The 21,965-nt window shown below is 41.4% G+C and overlaps 1 protein-coding gene across 2 annotated transcripts in view; it reads right to left on the reverse strand.

Annotated features, from left to right (window-relative positions):
• CNST (consortin, connexin sorting protein) overlaps positions 1-21,965 on the reverse strand; it is a 118,081-nt gene that overhangs the window by 71,868 nt on the left and 24,248 nt on the right. For both annotated transcript variants that reach the window (XM_058701407.1, XM_058701408.1), the window contains exon 2: positions 2,095-2,523. In XM_058701407.1, the coding sequence (XP_058557390.1) occupies positions 2,095-2,473 (379 nt within the window). In that variant the 5' untranslated portion in view covers positions 2,474-2,523. The remainder of the gene's footprint in view (positions 1-2,094; positions 2,524-21,965) is intronic.

Genomic DNA, 21,965 nt, shown 5'->3' on the forward strand with positions numbered 1-21,965 from the left:
TGAATAACTAAATAATATCATCACACCTAGGGAAAATGGAATAAGGTCATGTGTGGAAGGAAGGAATAAAAGCAGCCATCATCCTGAAGCTATGATTGACCCACATACATATGCAACTAGGTCTCAGTTCTCAAAAACATCAAAAGAACATATCAGAGAGGCACAAACTGCTCTTGGATTACAGTTATTGAATAAATCAATCTATATATAAATAGCACTACATACACTATCTGATTTACTGTAGATCTTTTAAGAAAAGGCTTTCATATCTCTTTTCAAAAATCATTTTAGGGGCACCTAGGTGGCTCAGTCGGTTGAAGTGTCCAACTCTTGATTTCGGCTCAGGTCATGATCTCACGGTTTGCGGGACTGAGCCCCATGTTGGGGTCTGTGCTGGACAGTCTGTGGGACCGAGCCCCGTGTCGGGGTCTGCGCTGGACGGTCTGTGGGACCGAGCCCCGTGTCGGGGTCTGCGCTGGACGGTCTGTGGGACCGAGCCCCGTGTCGGGGTCTGCGCTGGACGGTCTGTGGGACCGAGCCCCGTGTCGGGGTCTGCGCTGGACGGTCTGTGGGACCGAGCCCCGTGTCAGGGTCTGCGCTGGATGGTCTGTGGGACCGAGCCCTGTGTCAGGGTCTGTGCTGGCAGCACAGAGCCTGCTTGGGATTCTCGCTGTTCCTCTTGCTGTGCCCCTCCCCCTTCACTTGCACACTCTCTCAAAATAAACATTAAAAAAAAATTATTTTAATTTCAGCCTACTAAGGAAAAGCAAGGATGAAGGGATCAGTCAACAGGAAAGCCTAATTATAAGCTACAGTAAAAAGTTATCAAATGAGGGCATCTGGGTGGCTCAGTTAGTTAAGCATCCTTGGCTCAGGTCATGATCTCATGGTTTGTGAGTTCGAGCCCCGCATCAGGCTCTGCACTCTCAGCACCGAGCCTGCTTTGGATCCTCTGTCTCCCTCTCTCTGTGCCCTCCCTCACTCGTGCACTCTCTCTCTCTCTCAAAAATAAGTGAATAAACATTTGAAAAAAGTTATCAAATCACTTTATTGAAATAATAAGGATAAGTCTGTAGGAACCGGAAAGTTTCATCTTTTACTCCAAATGAAAAAACGAATAAAAATACCAGATATGGATACAATGACTATATTTCTAATCAGGCAAAGAAGCAGAAGATGAGAGGAGACGCTCTCCTTCGTCCTCTTGAGCCTCATGCAAAGACGGCTGACTTGGGTGAAGCGGGGCTATACTAGGAGTCCCAGCCTAAGATGTGCCTGAATGTTGCAGGCCCACATGTTTCTGATGAAAAACAACCAGGGGCTGCCTGTTCTCAGGGGTGCCTGTGATTCAGGGGAAAACAAGGCCCAAAGCTCCCACCTTTAACTGCCAAACTATACACCAAACAAGAAATACTCTGGGGGGGGGGGGAGGGGGAGAAAGAAATACTCTGAATTACTTTGTAACCAAAGTGATACAATGAAAACTAGATGTCTTATTCAACACTGATGTAAGATGTATATTAATATATGCTAACACAATTATTCACTTCTGGAGTTGGAAAGATCCCATGAAGAATTTTATGGGAAGGAAGAAGACAACATATGTTTAAAGTACCTGGTGTGAAAGCATGTAAAATAATTAAAATTTCAGCACGTTGTTACAGCAAACTACTGGGAAGAGGCACAAAGAAGTGGTACAGGCGTGCGAGACATCACATGTGTGACATGTCACCCGGCTGGATCCATATGTGCTACTGGAGAAACAGCTCCAGAGTCTATTAAGAGAAGTTCGCGGTTCGTGAGTTCAAGCCCCGCGTCGGGCTCTGTACTGATGGCTCAGAGCCTGGAGCCTGTTTCAGAGTCTGTGTCTCCCTTTCTCTCTCTGACCCTCCCCCATTCATGCTCTGTCTCTCTCTGTCTCAAAAATAAATAAACGTTAAATACATTAAAAAAAAAAAAAAGAGAAGTAAAGCAAGATGTAGGACAGTATACAGAGTACGGGACAGAAGATGTAGGACGGTATACAGAGTATGGGAGAGAAGACAGTTTATTTTTAGGTAGAGAACGGTATAAAAAAGAATTTTTTAAAAGTACCTTGTGCTATCTTCTTAGTGGTGCCTCTTTTGGTTCTGGAGCTTCTTTTTCCAGGTATTTTTTTGTCCTTTCCCACGGAGGCCTGCCCGTCCTTGGGGCTTTCATAGGAAGTGTCCCCCAGGTTCTCACACACAGCCACCTCACAGCTGGGGGTGCAGCGCTCATTATTGTTGAGACTGTCCTGCTCGCACACTGCAGGTCTGCCCATTGCACTGGCACCCGGGCTCAGACACTCCTGCCCGTCCCTGTCAAGCTGATTTTCATTTTCATCTGATGCAGAAGCTAAGCGTGTTACTGTACTTCCCACAACGTCACCAGGATGATACCCATCTTGTGGTTCTATCTGCAGATTATATGTAGGAGTTTCGCTGTCATCCATTAGAGCATCTTTTGTTGAACCATTTATGTTTCATCAAAGTCCTTCCATGTCTACAATGACAAAAGAGAAAAAAAGCTATTTCATTTTCTAAACCCTGGGTTCTCAGTGATCGTTGTCTCTTGGGTCGTTTCGCTGTGAGCAGGGAAAGGATGGACATGACCACAGCTCATTCCTACTACTTCTTCTCGCTCACCACCCCACCCAACCTCCACTGGTTCTTGCTTGAAGACAAGCGTTCTCAACCCTGGCTGCGTGTTTACTACCTGGAGAGCCTGTCCAAGATGGAGCCCTGGTACTGACATACGTAGGTAAGTTCTCCATGTTATTGTCCCGTGCATGATGTTGGACCCCTATCTTAATGAAAGCAATGAAACTACTGGTTAAATGAGGTCACCTGCTAAAATCCATCACTCATATGTTATCCCTGGATACTTACCAGACAAATGAAAGCTGGGTAAGTCCTCATCTGGCTGAAAACAGCAATATTTGCCAACGAGCACATTTAAGATATTTTTTAAATAAATTGAAAAAAAGGTATGTAGAAAATTTAGGGGGTATATGCTGATACCATAGTCTCATTACATCATTTATTTCCACAAAACAAGCCCTGGAAAGTACCTTAGAATTGTCAGCAAATTCCTTTTATACAATTGGAAAAAAAAAAAAAAAAAAAAAAAAGGAGGGCCACAATTAACTCTAGACTAGTTTAGACTTGGAAAATCTAAATCTGCTCCAAGGATCCTTCTAACATTTTAAAACTACACAAAACAGATTCTAAGCCTCTTTTGTCAGACATGTCTTGTCCCCTCTTATCCTCCGAAAGTATATTACATTTTAAGGAAAAATTATGCCAGCTAGAATTTAAATTTTTTTGCTTGCCAATCATTATTTTGGGTTTGAATCAAATATAATATTCCAGTTATCTGAGAAAAAGTTTAGTGATTTTAATTCTTCAAATTAACAGAAATGCTTATTTGGCCTTTAGAATCATGTAAATAAAGTGTAATTCTTTTAAAACATGAAGACAAAGTACAAAATAAAACATCAGCCCTACCTGGATTGTATCACATGTTTTCAACATATTTTGCAACTGGAATATTTCATTTGATTCAAACCTAAAAGTACTGGCTGGCAGAGATAAAAATATCTAAATCTGGATGGTGTCACTTTCCTTATACCACATAATCTCTATTAACTTAGGTTTAGCCCTAAAATAAATTCTAAACAGAGTATAGTTCTTAATTTAAAAAGCTATTATTTTAATGAGGTATCTTTGAGATCACTATCATGAGAGAACTCAGCCTCAAATGACTGTTAAAATGTCCGTGGCTGGAGGAGCCTGGATGGCTTAGTCGGTTAAGTGTTTGACTCTTAGCTCAGGGCTCTGCTCTGGGCACGGAGCCTACTTACTAAAAAAATAAAAATAAAATCTCTGTGGCTAAAACAGACAGAGATCAACAGAACAGGAGAGAGAGTCCCGAAATAAACCCACATGTATATGGTCAACTAATCTATGACAAAAGAGGCAAGAATATCCATAATGGGGAAAATATAATTTCTTCAATAAACGGTGTGGGGAGAACTGAACAGTCACATGCTAAAAAATGAAACTGGACCATTTTCTCACACCAAATATACAGAAAAATAAATTCAAAATGGATTAAAAAGACCTAAATGTGAAACCTGAAACCATAAAACTCCTAGAAGAAAACAAGACAATAAACTCTTAAATATCAACCTTAGCATCATTTTCTAGATATATCTTCACAGGCAAGGGAAACAAAAACAAAAACCTATGAGGAGTACATCAAAATAAAAAGCTTTTGCATAGCAAAGGACACCAACAGAATGACAAGGCAATCTACCGAATGGGAGTTAATAAGGTTAATATCCAAAATACATAAAGAACTTCTATGACTCAACACCAAAAAGCCAAATAATCTGATTTAAAAAATGGGCAGAGCACCTGAACATTCTGCCAAAAACCAAACCACACCAAAAACAACCCAAAAACATATAGATGGCCAAGAAAACATGAAAGGGTGCCCAACATCACTAATTACCAAGGAAATGCAAATCAGAGCCACAATGAGGTATCACGTCATACCAGTAAGGATGGCTAGTGTCGGCAAGACAAAAAATACTAAGTGTTGAAAGAATGTGGAGAAAAGGGAACCCTTGCACGCTGTTTGTGGGAATGTAAACTGGTGCAGTCACTATGGAAGACACTATGGAAGTTCCTCAAAAAATTAAAAATAGAACTACCATTTGATGCAGTAATTCCACTGCTGGGTATTTACCCAAAGAAAACAAAAACACTAATTTGAAAAGATGTATACACCCCTACATTTATCACAGCAGTATTTACAACAGCCAAGTATGGAAGCAACCTACGTATCCACTGATTTAACGAATGGATACCGAAGATGTGGTGTATATATATACGCGATGTAATGAAACTCAACCATACAAAGGAATGACATTTTACCATTTGTGACAACAGGGTCTTATAGTAAGTCACATGAGTCAGATAAAGACCAATACCATATGATCTGACTTATGTGTGGAATCTAAAACCCAAACTAACCAGCCAAACAACAATAACAACAGCAAACAGAAACAGAATCACGAATACGGAGAACAAACTGTTGGTTGCCAGAAGGGAGGGGGTTGGTTGTAGGGGCAAAAATGGTGAAGGTGATTAAGAGGCAGAAACTTCCAGTTATAAATAAGTCACAGGGATGAAAAGTACAGCATAGGGAGTATATTCAGTAATACCGTAATAACTCTGTACAGTGACAGATGGTAACCACACTTACAATGGTGAGTATAGCAATACATAAAATTGGAGATTATGTTGTACACCCGAAACTAATATGACATCTTATGTCAGATATTACTTCAATAAATAAACAAGTAAAGTACATGTGGCTGATATGGTAGAAACTACCCAGATGTCCACTGATGGATGGGTAGATAAACAAAATGTGGTATTATTCATAAAGGGAATATTATTTAGCCCTAAGAAGGAATGAAGTTCTGATATATGCGAACACATGTACGGTCCTTGAAAACGTTATGCTAAGTGAAATTAACCTGACACAAAAGGATGAAAACGGTGTGATTCTACAATAGGCAAATTGATGGAGACAGAAAACAGATTAAAGGGGCTGAGGGCAGGGGAGAAGAGGGAGTTTGGGTTACAGAGTTTTTGCTTTGGGTGATGGAAAAGATCTGGAAACGCAGTGGTGATGGTTACACAGCAGCATCGATGCAATTAATGCCACTGCGTTGTAGAGTTAAAAACGGTGAAAATGGCGTATTTTATGTTTTATATATATTATCACAATAGGGAAAAGAAATGTGTGTGGCTATGAAGGAAAAAATGTCAGCCCTTAAAACTAGTAACAGCCTTAGTTATTTCTGATTTAAACAATCAAGTTATATTCTGACATGTATTTGAAAGTACAGACAGGTCACGTGCCAAGGAGGAAGTGGAGAGCAGAAAGCAGTCTAGAGAGCCGCAAACAACCACACTTACCTCCTGTTAAGTTTCCATCATGCGTTAGAAACTGTGACAGGCACTTTACACATTTTAGACCTAACCCTCCACGCAAGCCTACACAGGAGGTACTCATATTGTGTTTCAGATGAAGAATCTCAGGCTTGGACAGGCAAAAACAACTTGTTTAAGATCATATTCCTGGAGGGGAGTAGAACCGGATGTGAAACCGGGTCCTTCTCACAGGAGTCTTGTGCAGTCCAGTATCCAAAAGCTGAGAACTCAGGCCGACTGAGGCTCAAATGCTGGTGCTGTCTAGCCTCTCCAGGCTCCAACCTTCTCATCTGTAAGTGGAGAACCACTGTACCCACCTCAGAGTCATTTGTGAGGCTCAGATATCATGGCAGGTAACACACTCAGTGGAGTGCCTGGCCCGCAGTGAATGCTCAAAGTTAGCCATCATTACTCCCTGAGAAACCTCATAAGCCGGTGTTCAACACTGGTAGGTTTATTCAAGTGGGTCCCTAGGCTTCCTGCAGGTTCAGAAACAGAGCTTTTCCAGGCTTTCCAGAAATGATAAACTAATGCTAACCAGCATCACTTGAAAGTGCTGGAGTTTAACTTATCATGGGAATATTTCATTTGGTTACTAGAACACCTAAGCATCAGTTCTGTGCATCCCGTTTCAAATGATTAAGCTACGTAGAAATTAGTGATTAAGGCTTCTTGGTGAGTATAAAATTACAGATCGCATTTCGCAGTTTTGTTGAATGTCATGTACCGAGCCCTGTGTTCAACTTTTCAGACCAATACTCTTATTCAGTTGTCAGAATTACCTTAGCAAATAGGTAACTTTTAGTACCATAATACTAATGAAGAAACCAAGGTTCTTATGTCTTCAAGACTTATTCTGCTAGTGAGGTCAGAAATGGAACATGGACCAGTTATGATTCTGAGGCCATACTGTCAATCATTATGTTCTAAGGACAAAGGGGGAGAAAACAACTGAAAGAGCATTTCACTCCAGCTGTGGTGTACCTCAATGAAAACATTCCACCAACAGGAGGGGACATGGCTGTAATGACCAAGGAGTTCAAGTTCCTGGAAGTACTCTCTTTTCCGGGGAACTTCCGGATCCACACGAAACACCGTTTCCTATGGCTCGCCTTCTTGTGTTGAGAACTCTTTCCGGCCTCAAGACGTTTTGCTGCCTACTGTTTCGTGATAACGTAATTTAATTCTCAAAAGGTAACTTTGTAAACTCCTTTCCAACACTAATTCTCACAGTCTTTCCAAAGTGTGAATGTCCTATAATTATTCTTACAGGGTACCTACCAATTATTCAAGGCCTGGCTCCAAAGTCCACACCCCCCCCCCGCCCCCATCCCAGGTCTCCATTCCAAAAGACCCGTGCAGAACCTACTGCTCTTTACCGCTGTGTCACACACACAGCCCTTTCCAAATCCTGCTCTGCACTATGTGTTTCTGCACAAGTGTCCTCTTAGATTTAAGCCGCTTGAATACCCATAACCCAGCCACAGATCATTTTTATCTTTCATAATACGTAGCCCCAGGCCTTGGGGTTTTGAGACACAATAAGTGTGCAGGACTGACTCCGGCACATTTTGCCTTTTAACAGCATGGTTGTGAGCACTGCCCAAATTTCCAGCCTCTTGGGTGAAAACAGCATTCCTAATATGTACACTGTGTTAAAGTCATCTGACGGGCTGACTCTGTGCAGCTGAAAATTTCAAGCCCTCATATCCAAGTCAGGCTTAGACAAAGCTTGAAAAACCACAGGCTTTGTGGAAGAAGCTTTAAGTAAAGAAATAATTCAGAGTAACAGACTAACAAAAAGAAACCCACATTTTGTCAAAAATACTCTCAATCCCAGGTATAATTTGACTTCCTTTTTTGATACATCCTAATGGATATCTGCTGAGAATAAATATCAGATGTCACTAAAACTAAAAACTTTATAGGAATGGTTAAACATATAATACCCAATTATTTTATTAAAACCCTTGAAGGAGATTTTGAGTGACGTTTTTCTATAATCCATACCAATTAGGCCTCAATACATACTTTCACTTTTTTTTTTTTTTTTAATAAGCTCTAGACCCAACGTGGTGCTTGAACTCAGAACCCTGAGATCAAGAGTTGCATGTGCTATGGACTGAGCCAGCCAGGTGCCCCTTCTTAAGAATTAAGATGTAACCCCGAGTTGAAATTTGATGACTTCATAGTCAAACCAAAATTTGAAGGAAGGCAGTTCCCTAACCAATAAGATATTGTATTAACCACAAGTTCAAATTTGGCTACTCTGAATCAGTTCAGAATTGAGAAGAAAATCACCATACACATATGTTGTATTTACTATGGGGATTAAACATCACTTTACATTTTACCATCTTACTACATATTCCAACACCCTTACTTCCCAGTGCTAAATCTCAAATTTTCTGTGATTTATGCTTTGTTTAGATACACATACCTGTAAGCAATATTCAGTGTATCAGTAATAAAAAGTATGCCTTAGAGGAATGATTTTCAAAAATTTTGCAACCCAGAATAAGAAATTCATTTTTCACTGAGATCCTGTACACACAAAATATGTATCTATAATGGCAACAAAGGTTCCTTGAAACTAAACACATTCTGATACATTCTCTATTCTATTTGATACTATTTCATATTTTTAAAAATGTTGATCGTGGTGCCTGGGTGGCTCCGTGGATTAAGTATCCAACTCTTGATTTTGGCTCAGGTCATGACCTCACAGTTCATGGCACTGAGTCTGTGTTGGGCTCCCCAACTCATTCATATCCTCTCTCTCTCTCCCAAAATAAATAAACATTAAACACATTTAAAAAAGGCTGACTGAGATCCATTAGGTTGGTTTCATACTCTGCTAATGAACTCTGACCACAGCAACATGTTATGAGGTGGTTTCTAGGAATTAATAGTATCTTAACCTGAGGACAACCATCCAAGGACCAGAGAAGTTTGTGATTATCTCCAATTTGTTTTCTGAAAACGATGACAATCATGTGAAACTCAGACATCAACTTCATTAAAATGTCCCTATAATTTTAATATCATGATTTTTGCTAATTTATATCATTCTCCTCCCCTTAAAATTTAATTAAAATACTAAGCTTGATCCAGGGTCCCTTAACCGACATCTTCAGCATGAGGTATATTCTATAACTGTGCTGTTCAGTGTGGTAGCCACAAGCCACAAATGGCTACTGAGCATTTAAATATGCACAGTGAGACGGAGAACCTGAATTTTTACTTTTATTAAATTTCAATTAATTTAAATTTATGGGGCGCCTGGGTGGCGCAGTCGGTTAAGCGTCCGACTTCAGCCAGGTCACGATCTCGCGGTCCGTGAGTTCGAGCCCCGCGTCAGGCTCTGGGCTGATGGCTCGGAGCCTGGAGCCTGTTTCCGATTCTGTGTCTCCCTCTCTCTCTGCCCCTCCCCCGTTCATGCTCCGTCTCTCTCTGTCCCAAAAATAAATAAAAAACGTTGAAAAAAAAAATAAAAAAAAAAAATAAATTTAAAACCAGGTATCAATTCAGCTATTGAAAAACCTATGCATGTTTAGAACAAATTGAGTATGTGAATCTGCTTTCTTTTTTATAATTTTTTTCATGATTATTTATTATTTGTTTAACATTTATTTATTTTTGAGAGAGAGAGAGAGAGAGAGACCAAGTGAGTGGGGGAGGGGCAGAGAGAGAGGGAGACACAGAATCTGAAGCAGGCTCCAGGCTCTGAGCTGTCAGCACAGAGCCTGACATGGGGCTCGAACACATGAACCACGAGATCATGACCTGAGCTGAAGTCGGACACTCAACCAACTGAGCCACCAGGTGCCCCTTCATGATTATGTATTTTGAGAGAAAAAGAGAAAGAGAATGAGAGAGAGAGAATCCCAAGCAGGCTCCATGCTGTAAGTGCACAGCCCTACGTGCGGCTCAAACTCATGAACTGTAAGATCATGACCTGAGCGGAAATCAAGTGGTGGACACTTAACACACTAAGCCACCCAGGTGCCCCTGAATCTGTTTTCTCACCTGTAAGTTAGAAGTCTAAATATAGATCAAGTATTTCCAATGAAAAATGTGTCCAAATTGAGACGTACTGTACTTGTAAAATACATACCATATTTCATTTCAAAGATCACTGTGAATCCAAAGAATGTAAAATAGCTTATCAATACTTTTAAATATTGATTATACGTTGAAATAATATTTTGATCTAATGGGTTAAGTCAAAAATTATTAAAATTAATTTCACCTTTTAAAAAGCTTCTTTACTGTGGTTACTAGAAAACAAAATTCTATATATGGCTCACATTTTATTTTTACTGGACAACACTGCTCTCCAGGACACTGTCTGGACAAGTGCCACAGTAGCCAGTCATGGCTCACGGTAATCACTCCACCCCGGGTTCATTCTTGCTTATACATGTTATGCTGTAGGCATTTCCTGGCCATAGATGTTGCTATTACTATGATTAAACAAGGTAAATAGTTACTGAAGGAAATAGACTCTATATGCTTTTTTTTTAAAGGATTTTTTTTTTTTTAATGTTTATTCATTCTTGACAGAGAGACAGCATGAGTAGGGGAGGGCCAGAGAGAGAGGGAGACACAGAATCTGAAGCAGGCTCCGGGATATGAGCTGTCAGCACAGAGCCCGATGCGGGGCTCGAACCCACAAACTGTGAGATCATGACCTGAGCTGAAGTCAGACGCTCAACTGACTGATCCACCCAGGCACCCCTAGACTCTATATGCTTTTAAAATCACTTTGCATCTGCTTGTCCACATGGATGTTCAGGACGTAAACCCCAGGATCACGCCATCCTTTCTTTTAGGTACTTCTTGACGTCCAGATTAACTAGTGGGACAGCCTTACGGTAATCTTTCTAAATACTTTGATTTCTATGTAATGGTACAGTACAATAGTTAACCAGATTATTTTAATACTTCTTTAATAAGAATAAAAAACAATTTCATAATAAGAAATTCATTCTCAATATAGAAACAAGAAAGGTCATAAAAATGTATGCTGCAGGACGGAGGATAAAAACATGACAAAGTATGTGACAAAACCACAAGACTGTAAAAGAAAACACCAGAAAAATGATCAGTTATAGTCAAACGTAAGGTAATGATTCTAAGGAAGAAAATAACAAAACATGGATGTTTATTTATACAGAGAATGAGTCTAGAACACGAAGCCCGCAAGGTTGGGCCCCAAGGGGGACCTAGGCGTGCCGGTGGAGGTGGGCGCGACGGCCAGGACCACAGCCCCGGAGAAGCAGAATACCGGGCCGTCAATCGTGTTGGAGCAGGTCAGGTCCTGTCTGGAGCACCTGGGGAAGAAGGACCTCCACCACGCCCGTCACCAGGAGAGCCCTGAGTTCCAGCAGCAGCTTGGGGAGCCCCCAAGCAGCCCCAACCCTGCCTCTCCAGGCTAGGCTCTGGCCTAGGCACTCAGCACCTGGCTTAGCTACCCTCTCAAGGGCTGGCCTCCAGCCTGCCTGGGCCACCCTTCCGGTACTCCCCTTGCTTGCCTGGGCCAGACCCCAGCGCCCGGCATCCCTTCCTTCAATCAGGTGTGGGCCTGCTGCCCTCCCACCTTGCCTGCCTGCCCACTTCTGGGGCACTTCCCACTCCGCTCAGGCCTTGAGTGTCCACCTTAAATGGGTCTCCCACACAAGAAGGAAAAGGAGGAGAAGAAGGAGGAGGGGGAGAAGGAGGAGAAATTAACCGAAATTATGTGACTCTTAAGCCCCAAACAACCTTGGGACAGATAAACTAAGTGCAAGAAAGCATAATTTGTTTAATCTTTCTCTGTTTCACAACGGGCCTCAGCTCAATACGGGTTCCACACATCTGCAGAACCTCTGAGTGCAAAATCCATTACATGAATGGAAATGATGGGTCAAGAGGCTCATCGTGGGTACAGCCAAGCCGTGGCAGTCACCACCCTCCTCTTTTGCCTCTCTCTCAGACCCAGACATATACAAGTTTTACTTGAAGAAAAAAAAAAACAAAAACAGAAGCAAATCTCTAAAATAGTATCAACTCAAGGACATCTTCAGGCATCCAGAAACAGATACATTTAGCAATATTTTCTAACAATATTTTCATTTAACGATCAGTAGAAATTTTGCCTACCTCAGGGTGACCGACTTTATGATTCAAGATGCTCCTAGAAATTAATGACTTCTCCATCTGAAGATAAAGGGTGAGCAAAGTCATAGCATAGAAAGTTATCTGTACTGGCACACCTGGGTGGCTCAGTTGGTTGAGCTTTGACTCTTGATTTTGGCTCAGGTCATGACCTCAGAGTCACAAGATCAAGCCCCAAGTCAGGCTCTGTGCTGAGCATGGAGACCACTTAAGATTCTCTCTCTTCTTCTCCCTCTGCCCCGCTTTCCAGCTGTCTGTCTCTCAAAAAAAGTTATCAGTACAACAGACGCATTTTGTTTAGTTTCACAGTTAATGCCACACACAGAGGGCATTTCACTAGGTTCAAATCTAAGTTGTGGTTTCTTGGTTTTAAACACTTCTTTGCCGCAAAACATATTGCAACCATACTTTGAAGCCACAACCAACAGAATAAGAACTGCAAAATACTTTTTGGTTCGGACCATAATGACCCCTTTTAAAATAAAAATTATGTTTACTACTATATACCTACTAAATATTTTCAGGGAAGCTGTCTTACTAACTTTTAAACTTAGAGCACTTTTGCTACACAGCTAGTAATATCAAGCTAACTATACTTTCATCGTTACATATACACAAACACATAGTTCATTAAAACCTTCCTTTAAGAGGCCTTACCAAATAGCATTCCCTGAATAAAATGCTGACTATTAACAGTAATCAACAGTCATTGAATATTTACGAAGTATCAGGAAGTGTTTCAGGCAGATATTTATATATATATATATATATATATATATATATATATATATATATATATATATAAAATTTAGTCCTCACACAGATCCTACAAGGTAATTCTATAATTAGATCTGTATTATCGAGAAGGAAACAGCAACAGAAAGATTAAATAAATAGGCCAAGGTCGCACAGCTAGTACGTGTCAAAGTCAGGATTCAAACTCAAAGGTCCCGACTCCAGAGCCTATACCCTTAACCACGATAATCATTTTTATATTAATTTTAAAAATCAACTATTCTCAGATACACATTTTGTAAACAACAAATTGCTAGCTTGAAGGAGACAGCAACATAAACAATTTCTTGTATCTTCAAAGGCTTTCCAGTTCAGAAAATAGATTAAGACAAAATAAAACCCACCCATCAGACGGTTCGGTTGCTGTACTCCTCAAACATGATGAATTCGTTTCTTTGAGGTTACACATTAATCTATATAAAGCCCTGTGAGAGATCATCTTCAAGAATCTGACATGTACCCTTGTACACACAGGGTAACTAATACGAGGCAGATCTCACATATTTCCTGAATCAACACCACAGCTGGAGAAGAAGAAATCAAGTACGAGTCTCCAAACTGTTGACAGTGCACCGCTAACGAGCAGAGAAATTCATCACACGTATAGCCATTGTACGCACGTTTGTTCATAACTTACAAGGACGCATACTGGGCTCACATAAGTGTATGTATTCACTCTTACATACATGTAAAAATACACATTAAGAAAGAGTTGCAGACTACCTCTGGCAAAGGCAGACTAGCTCATTTCAGACAAACCCTCCCGCTGGTAACAACTAGGAAAACTGGCAGAAAGTTTCAATTTGGAGGCCAAAAAAGCTGAGCAGAGCTTTTAACAAACTTACAGACCTGGCGGAAAAACTGAACTTCAGGGCTTGCCAAGAAACGGGGAGCCTCAGGCTTTCACGTAAGACCTCAAAGGGCTACTCCCTAGAGGTGAAGGTGAGCCTGTAAAAGAGACTAGCTTCACAGGGACTAAAGCTCAGCAGAAACATCTTCATCTGCCGATCAGTCAGGTTGATCTGCCAGCAACATAAATAAATCCCCCCTCGGAGAAGAAATCCAACGAAGGCTCAGATTACCTCCACAAGTTTTCAACCATAAGGTCCAGTATATAACTCGAAGTAACCAGGCACACAAGAGATTAAGATTGGACAAAAAACTGAGAGAAAAAGCAGTTAAGAGACACAGATTCACGTGAGATCTATATATTGGGAGTTACGTTACAGGAACTTAAAAATAACTCTTGCTAAAATGTTCAAGGACTTAGGGGCATCTGGGTGGCTAGTCGGTTGAGTGTCTGACTTCGGCTCAGGCCATGATTTCAAGGCTTGTGACTTTGAGCTCCACATCGGGATCACTGCTGTCAGCGCAGAGCCTGGAGCCTGCTTTGGATCCTCTGTCGCCCCTCTCTCTTTCCTCCCCTACTTGTGCTCTGTCTCTCAAAAATAAATAATCACTTAAAAAAAAAAAAAAGTTCAAGGACTTAGACGGGTAACAGAAATTTCAGAAGAGAACTAGAATTGGTAATAAGCAGCAGAAGCAAATAGTTTACTTTGTTTTTTAATCAAATCATTAGATTTGAATTTTTAAAAATCAACTATTCTAGGGGTGCCTGGGTGGCTTAGTCGTTAAGCATCCGACTTCGGCTCAGGTCATGATCTCACAGTTCATGAGTTCAAGTCCCACGTCAGGTGAGCACGAGCCCCGCTTTGGGTAAGCTCGAGCTTCAGGTGAGCCTCGCTTCTCTCTGTCTCTGCCCCCTCGCTCACTTGCACCCCTCCCCCAAAAATCAGATATTCTATTAGATATCAGATCAGATATTCTAGATCTTAAAAATACAGTAACTGAGGGGTGCCTGGGTGGCTCAGTGGGTTAGGCATCTTGATCTTGGCTCAGGTCATGACCTCATGGTTCGTGACATGGAGCCCCGCTATGCTGTCATCGCAGAGCCTGCTTGGGATTCGCTCTCTCTGCCCCTCCCCCACTCGAGCTCTCTCCCTCTCAAAATAAATACATAAACATTTTAAAAAGCCCCACAGTAACTGAAATTATTCCAAGTATGGAACTCAAGGGTATATTTAACCTTTAATATATACTAATTTCTAAAACAGTTTAGAGCGAAAGAAATAAGTGTGTGACAACTTTTGAATTCGTTCAAGACTGTCTATGAACTTTTTAATCAAATCTAGAAAATTTTTATTTAAATGAGTTGTTAAGGGAAAAAACAAAAAGAGTAACTTTCCTACACTCTATTTTCTGGTGCTTAAATCCAGTCACTGATACAGACTGGGCCTGGCTAAGCATACTTTACCATCAAGAACAAATCTTTCCCCACAATACCTACTTCTTGCCTTACACTGATTTATGAGTATTTTCTATCTCTGATCATTTTAGAATAAATACTAGACTCAATGAGAACGGATATTCCCAAACTTCTAAGTTATAACTAAATTAACGTGCGTGCAAGATAATAATCAAATACTGTCTTTCACAGAAGCACACTGACTACATACTTGCTATGTATTTGTGCCACCGTCAACGGTCCTGGGTAACTGGAGAGCTGATACATTGCCACAAGGCCCAACTGTGTTGTTTGCATCAAATGTCTTTGATGTTTAGTAAATAAATGTTAGCTTTGAGTCCCAATGGTTTATTTTGCAGGTCCTAAGACAAGAAACAGAACTAACACTGAATTCAAGGATAGCCATGGATAACATGGAATTACATTCAAAATATCTGGAGAAAAAAATTTTTTTGCCACATTAACTTCTCACAGATAAATAAATGCTGTGCTGTACTTTGCAGGGAGAAACAGCAAGACAGAAAGAAGCTGGCTAATAGCTATAATAAAACCACTGCTCCAAATCCTCAATCATTAGTGGGAATCATTAAATGTATCAGTAAGGATCCTCTGAAAGATTTTTAATCAGAGGAGTGACATGATCAGGTTTATACATGAGAAAAATCACTTGTGTTGATCTTTTTAATGTTTACTTATTGGGGTGGGAGGGGCAGAGAGAGGGAGAGAGAGAATCCCAAGCAGGCTTCACGCTGTCAGTGAGGAGCCCATCCTCGATCTCACGGATGGTGAGATCATGACCTGAGCCGAAATCTAGAGTCAGACGCTTAACTGACTGAGCCACCCAGGTGCCCCACTCGTGTTGATCTTTAATAATATGAGGTTTCCTTTCTTTTTCCAGGTGAGATATGGGCTGCGGAGAGGAAAGGAGAGGGTTAGCTGAAAGGGAGCAGTTATGGAGTTAAGATAACAGAACAGAGCATGGTCCCTGCACCAACGACAGCCCAGACTGGGGGGTGGTATGGCATCCAGGACACAGGCAGGGACGCTGCCCTTAAAGAGGAGAAAAGGGGCACGTTTCCCGTTGTCCCAGAAGGATACGGGAGAGTAACACTGGAGTTGAGTTAGAGACATTTCTAGGCCATAATGCATCTTTCTCAGGAAACAGGAAGTAGGGTATCTGCTCTAGAGGGAAGCACAGAAAAGGTTTAAAACCCCACTGAAGTTCACTCCACGAGAAATCCAGTCTCTAGTCTACCTGGTTGTATATGTTGCCTTCAAGTCAATCTCATGGTACACGTATGCCTCAAAATAGCAGCTGAAAGGAGATGCTTTTAACCTAACCTTCTACATGAGTGCAATGTGTCAAGAGAAATGCTGGAATGTTCTCACTGTAATGGAAAGAGGTTTCTTCAGCCTATCTCAACGCAAATTTTCACTGGTGTTCTCATTTTTCTGTCCTGCACAGCTCTGACACTCCTCTTCCTACTTCTTATTTTATTATTTATTTTTTTTTTTAACATTTATTTATTTTTGAGACAGAGCATGAACAGGGGAGGGGCAGAGAGAGAGGGAGACACAGAATCAGAAACAGGCTCCAGGCTCCGAGCCATCAGCCCAGAGCCTGACGCGGGGCTCGAACTCACGGACCGCGAGATCGTGACCTGGCTGAAGTCGGACGCTTAACCGACTGCGCCACCCAGGCGCCCCTCCCATTCCTACTTCTTTATGTGCACAAGAAAATGCAGTTTGTAAAATCCTTGCCTCTGGTTTATTTCACTTGAACAAAATGAATTCTTCGAGTCCTGGCCCATATTGTAACTGTTCTCAGTGTAGACCAGCGCCTCATTCAGATTCGTCCTATTTCTCAGCACGGATTTTTCTGACACATATACAAGATTAAATTCTTGTACGACAGTCCACATACTGATTTAATGAATCAAGAAACACGAGTTCTGATATTAGCTCTTTTCTTAGGATTTAAGCTTCCTCTAAGAGTTCTCCAAACTCTAATGTTTGATGATTTTAGTTATTAGTTCCTGAGTCCTCTGTTAGTTGTCTTTTACTGCTTCAAGTCTAAAACAAATACTACTTTCTGGTTCACTACTACGTGAGCTGTAATCACTTGTTGATCTAGGCAAAAATGATAGCTACAGACAAATTCTTCTGTGACTTACACTGCCTGTCTTTCCTTATCTTGAAAAACAGTGATGCAAGGTTGCCCCTTGAGTGGGAATACGATGCTTCTGCCCCACATCCGGGAGGATGCTAGTTTGAACTGTTTATGTAACACGCTACTAATTCTTTGTTTCTTACCTAGTGCTCGTTGTACCCGAAATCACATCTTTGGCCGGCATTGAAAGCTTAGTACCAGGACCCAAAACAAAGCAAATCCATCTCTATGTGGAGACTGAACCTTGACCCCAGAAGTAGAGTGCTTTAACTGAGCTAACCGATGTTAATGTATCAACCATGATTGTCTACTGTGACTAAGACACACTTCCTAGATACAGTGGGGCGAAGACAGACACAGATGAGAAACTGTCACCTAAGAGCTTACACTCTAAGGTTAGCGCCTAAAATATAAAAAGAACTCATACAACTCAATAGTAAAAACAAACAAACAAACAAACAAAACCAGGTTAGTAAAAAAATAATCTGATTTAAAAATGGGCAAAAGACCTGAATAGGTATTTCTTCAAAAAAGATTTATGAGGGGCTCAGTCAGTTAAGCATCAGACTTCGGCTCCGGTCATGATCTCACAGCTTGTGGGTTCGAGCCCCATGTCGGGCTCTGTGCTGACAGCCAGGAGCCTGGAGCCTGCTTCGGATTCTGTGTCTCCCTCTCTCTCTGCCCCTTCCCCCCTCATGTTCTGTCTCTCTCTCTCAAAAATAAATAAACATTAAAAAAATTAAAAAAAAAAGATTTATGAAAAACCAACAGGCACACGAAAAGATATTTAACATCATTAGTCATTAGGGAATGCAAATCAAAACCATTATATCATCAGTTAGAATGGCCATCACCAAAAAGACAAGAGATAACAAATGTGGGCGAGGATGTGGAGAAAGAGGGAACTCTTGGTGGGAATGTAAATTGGTGCAGCCACAACGGGAAACAGTATGGAGAATCCTCAAAAAATTAAAAATAGAACAACCATATGATTCAGCAATTCCGTATCTGGGAATGTATCCAGAGGAAATGAAAACACTAACTTGAAAAGATATGTGCACTCCCATGTTCCCAGCAGCAGTTTTTATAATAGCCAAAATATGGAAACAACGAAGCGTCCATCTACGGGTAAACGGATAAAGACATTGTTATATGCACATGCACATGCGTGCGCGCACACAAACACACACACACACACACACAATGTAATATAATTCAGTCCTACAAAAACAAGGAAATCCTGCCACTTGCAACAACATGGATGAATCTCGAGGAGGTTATGCTAAGTGAAATAAACCAGACACAGAAAGACAGATCCTGTACAATCGCACTTATATTTGGAACCTAAAAACAAAACAAAACAAAACAAAACTCATAGTTAAAGAGATCAGATTTGTGACTACCAGAGATAGGGGTGTGGGGCGGGAGAACCGTATGAAGCTGGGAAAAGGCACAAACTTCCAGGTACAAGACAGATAACCCGCAAGGTAGTATACAGAGAGTGACGGTGGCTGCTTGGCCGCCTGGTACATAGGGAAGCTGTGAAGAGAGTAGATCCTAGGAGTTCTCATCATAAGGCAAATATTTTTTCCTTTTTTTGCTTTCTCTTTTTATTGTTCCCATATGAGACAATGCATACCAACTAAACTCACTGTTGTAACCACTGCACAAAATGTGCAAGTTAAACCATTATGCTGAACACCTTCAGATTTGTACAGTGAGGCATGTCAATTATGTTTCAATAAAACTGGGGGTAGAAGGAGTTTATGCTCCCACAGGAAATGGGTACCGACCCTGTCCTAAACTGCCCTCTCCCCTCTGCAGAGAGGAGTGTGACCAATCACAGGCAAGTTCTTTGAGAATTCAGAGGAAGGAAAAAGACTTTTATTTGTAGGGAGGGTGTAATGTGTGGATATTTAAGAATATTCTACTACAGGGGGCCCTGTGTGGCTCAGTAGGTTAAGTGGCTGACTCTTGATTTTGCCTCAGGTCATGATCTCACGATTCTTGAGTTCAGGTTCAAGCTCGGCATCAGGCTCCTTGCTGACAGCATGGAGCCTGCTTGGGATTCTCTCTCCCTCTCCCTCTCCCTCTCTCAAAATAAATAAACTAAAAAAAAATTATAAAAAGAATATTCTATTACAGAAAATGGTGTAAATAGGGAAGAGAGATGAAACTAAGAGTAGAATCACACAGCTTGACATGCTAGATAGAGGAAAGGTAAATAGAGCACACTTGTGCTAAATACAGACAGGAGGGAATGGAAGCATCAAAGATCACCAAATGTTCATGACATCATAGAGGACAGCACCGAGTATTCATGAAGGTACTGATATTAATGACTTTAATTCAGCCACCCATTAGTGACAGCCACTCAAGACCGACACACCCTTTGCCTGAGAAACACATGAAATACGTAGCTGTTGCTCACGCTAACAGCACTCGCCCGGCACACTGGTGCCAGCGTTTCTCCCGGAGGGCGAGTGTTGGCTCCAGGAACAGCCTGAGGAGCTGTCCTGCTCACCTCCGTTCTGGTCCGCGCCATCAGGTGGGAAGTCTGACACAGCGGAGAGAGGACAGGACGTGTGAACACTGTAACTCAGCTCTCAGGTCTGCACATGCACCCTAAGTGTGCGGAGGGGGAATTTCAAGAGAAGAAACAAGCATAAGGAAAACACAAAAGTGAGCAAATACAGGATGTGTTCTAAGAACAAACTGCTGGACTTTGGAAAAGGAGTACTGTAGGAAAGCAGGGAGTGATCAGATTGATCAACTGAGGCGGGGCTGTATCTTGATGACAAAGGAATTTAAACCAGTGCTTCCCACACTACCTTGTGTGGAAAGAGCAGCTTTTTTTTTTTGTTCTTCCAATAAGCCATGAATCACTTACTAGAAGAAAAGGAGAGGAGGGAAAAGACACTTAAAACACAAACCCAGCGGCGCCTGGGCGGCTCAGTCAGTTAAGTGTCCGACTCTTGGTTTTGGCTCAGGTCATGATCTCACTGTTTGTGAGTTCAAGTTCAAGCCTTGCTGACAGCATGAACCTGCTTGGGATTCTCTCTCTCTCTCCCTCTCTCTCTCTGCCCCTCTCCTGCTCATGCTCTGTCTCTCAAATTAAATATATAAACTTAAAAAAACTTTTTTAGACACAACCCAATATTTAAAATTAATTCAATCCAGGTAAAATTTACCCTGTTGAAAGGCCATGGAAGTTTCTGGACACTCAATTCCTGGAGTGCTTTCACTGCAGGCAGGTAACAACTATCTGGTGGACTGTCACCAGACCAAGGGCTGTGATTTGAGCAGCTGTGATACAGACTTTCTGTGCATGGAACCGAGAAGGCATTAAAGGCTGTTGAACCAGGGGCCGGGGCTGAGAACCGTGCTTTGTGCAGACTCTCCGATGGTGAAACACAGGAGGGACCGGAGGAGGAGACGAGGGAGAGGTGAGCAGAGAGGTCCGCACTCGGGACGGCGGCACTGGAGACAGAAACATGACAGACCACGGAGGCAGAGTTCACAGTGGGGACTCCTGACTGGACGGGGAGGGTAAAAGACAGCAGACTGTGCTGCCAGAGTCTGGGGGCACAGCAGTGCCCTGGAAGAGAGCACAGGACGAGTAGCCATGTGTTTAGCAGGCACGGCCTCTAGCTGCCTCTCCCGTCACCTCCAGAAACAGATCCCTCTTCCCTCAAGGACACGCTACAGTGGGAGAAGGTAGACGAAAGACGAACAGCAACCTTGAAGTTGTGCTTCACGTAAGCTTTTCCATTTTTGTGAAGGCTGTCATTCTTTGTGTGAAGTCAGTAAATCTGATCATTCTCAAGCATAGATATCTAAAAGTTTCACCTTCCAAAAGACAGAGTACTTATAAAATATTAACAATTTTACTCTTGGTGGATATAAAAGTTTACAACTGTCTTTTAAACTTTAACCAAGAAACATATCTACAAATTCCAAAGGTATTAAATGATACTGAGTACCATTAAAATCATGAAAAATAATACACACTGAAAAAATATTCTTGCCTCTGACATTAGCAGATATCTCAGAACACTTTCCTGTACAACATTTCTCCTTTCTCCCTACAGAATCTGGTTCAAACACACGGAGGAAAATTACATAAGGCAGGCTGTGTGAAGTGTTAAAGAGAATCAGCTAATAGCTAAATAATGTTTCTTTCAACTAACAGAACTAAAGGCCAAATTTATTGAAATCACTTTGTGAAACCTTATAAGAAATGTAAAACTGTAAAGTGCAATGTCCTCTTGGGTCTAAAACAGAAAAACAGTTCTTGAAAACTGAGAATATTGGCAAAATGTGAAATGCTATTTTATAAGAGCTTTCCCTGGGAAATCCTAGTAAAGGTAAGTTTTTAAGCACTGTTATTTTTTTTCTTTAGTCCTCATATTTCTGCCTTTAGGACTCTTTCCACTGTGCGCTTTTTTTTTTTTTTTTTCTCCTAAACAGGTTTCTCAGTAATTTACAATTCTACCATAATACAAAA

The sequence above is a fragment of the Neofelis nebulosa genome, chromosome 15, assembly GCF_028018385.1.
Source record: "Neofelis nebulosa isolate mNeoNeb1 chromosome 15, mNeoNeb1.pri, whole genome shotgun sequence".
In the NCBI taxonomy this organism is placed as follows: Eukaryota; Metazoa; Chordata; class Mammalia; order Carnivora; family Felidae; genus Neofelis; species Neofelis nebulosa.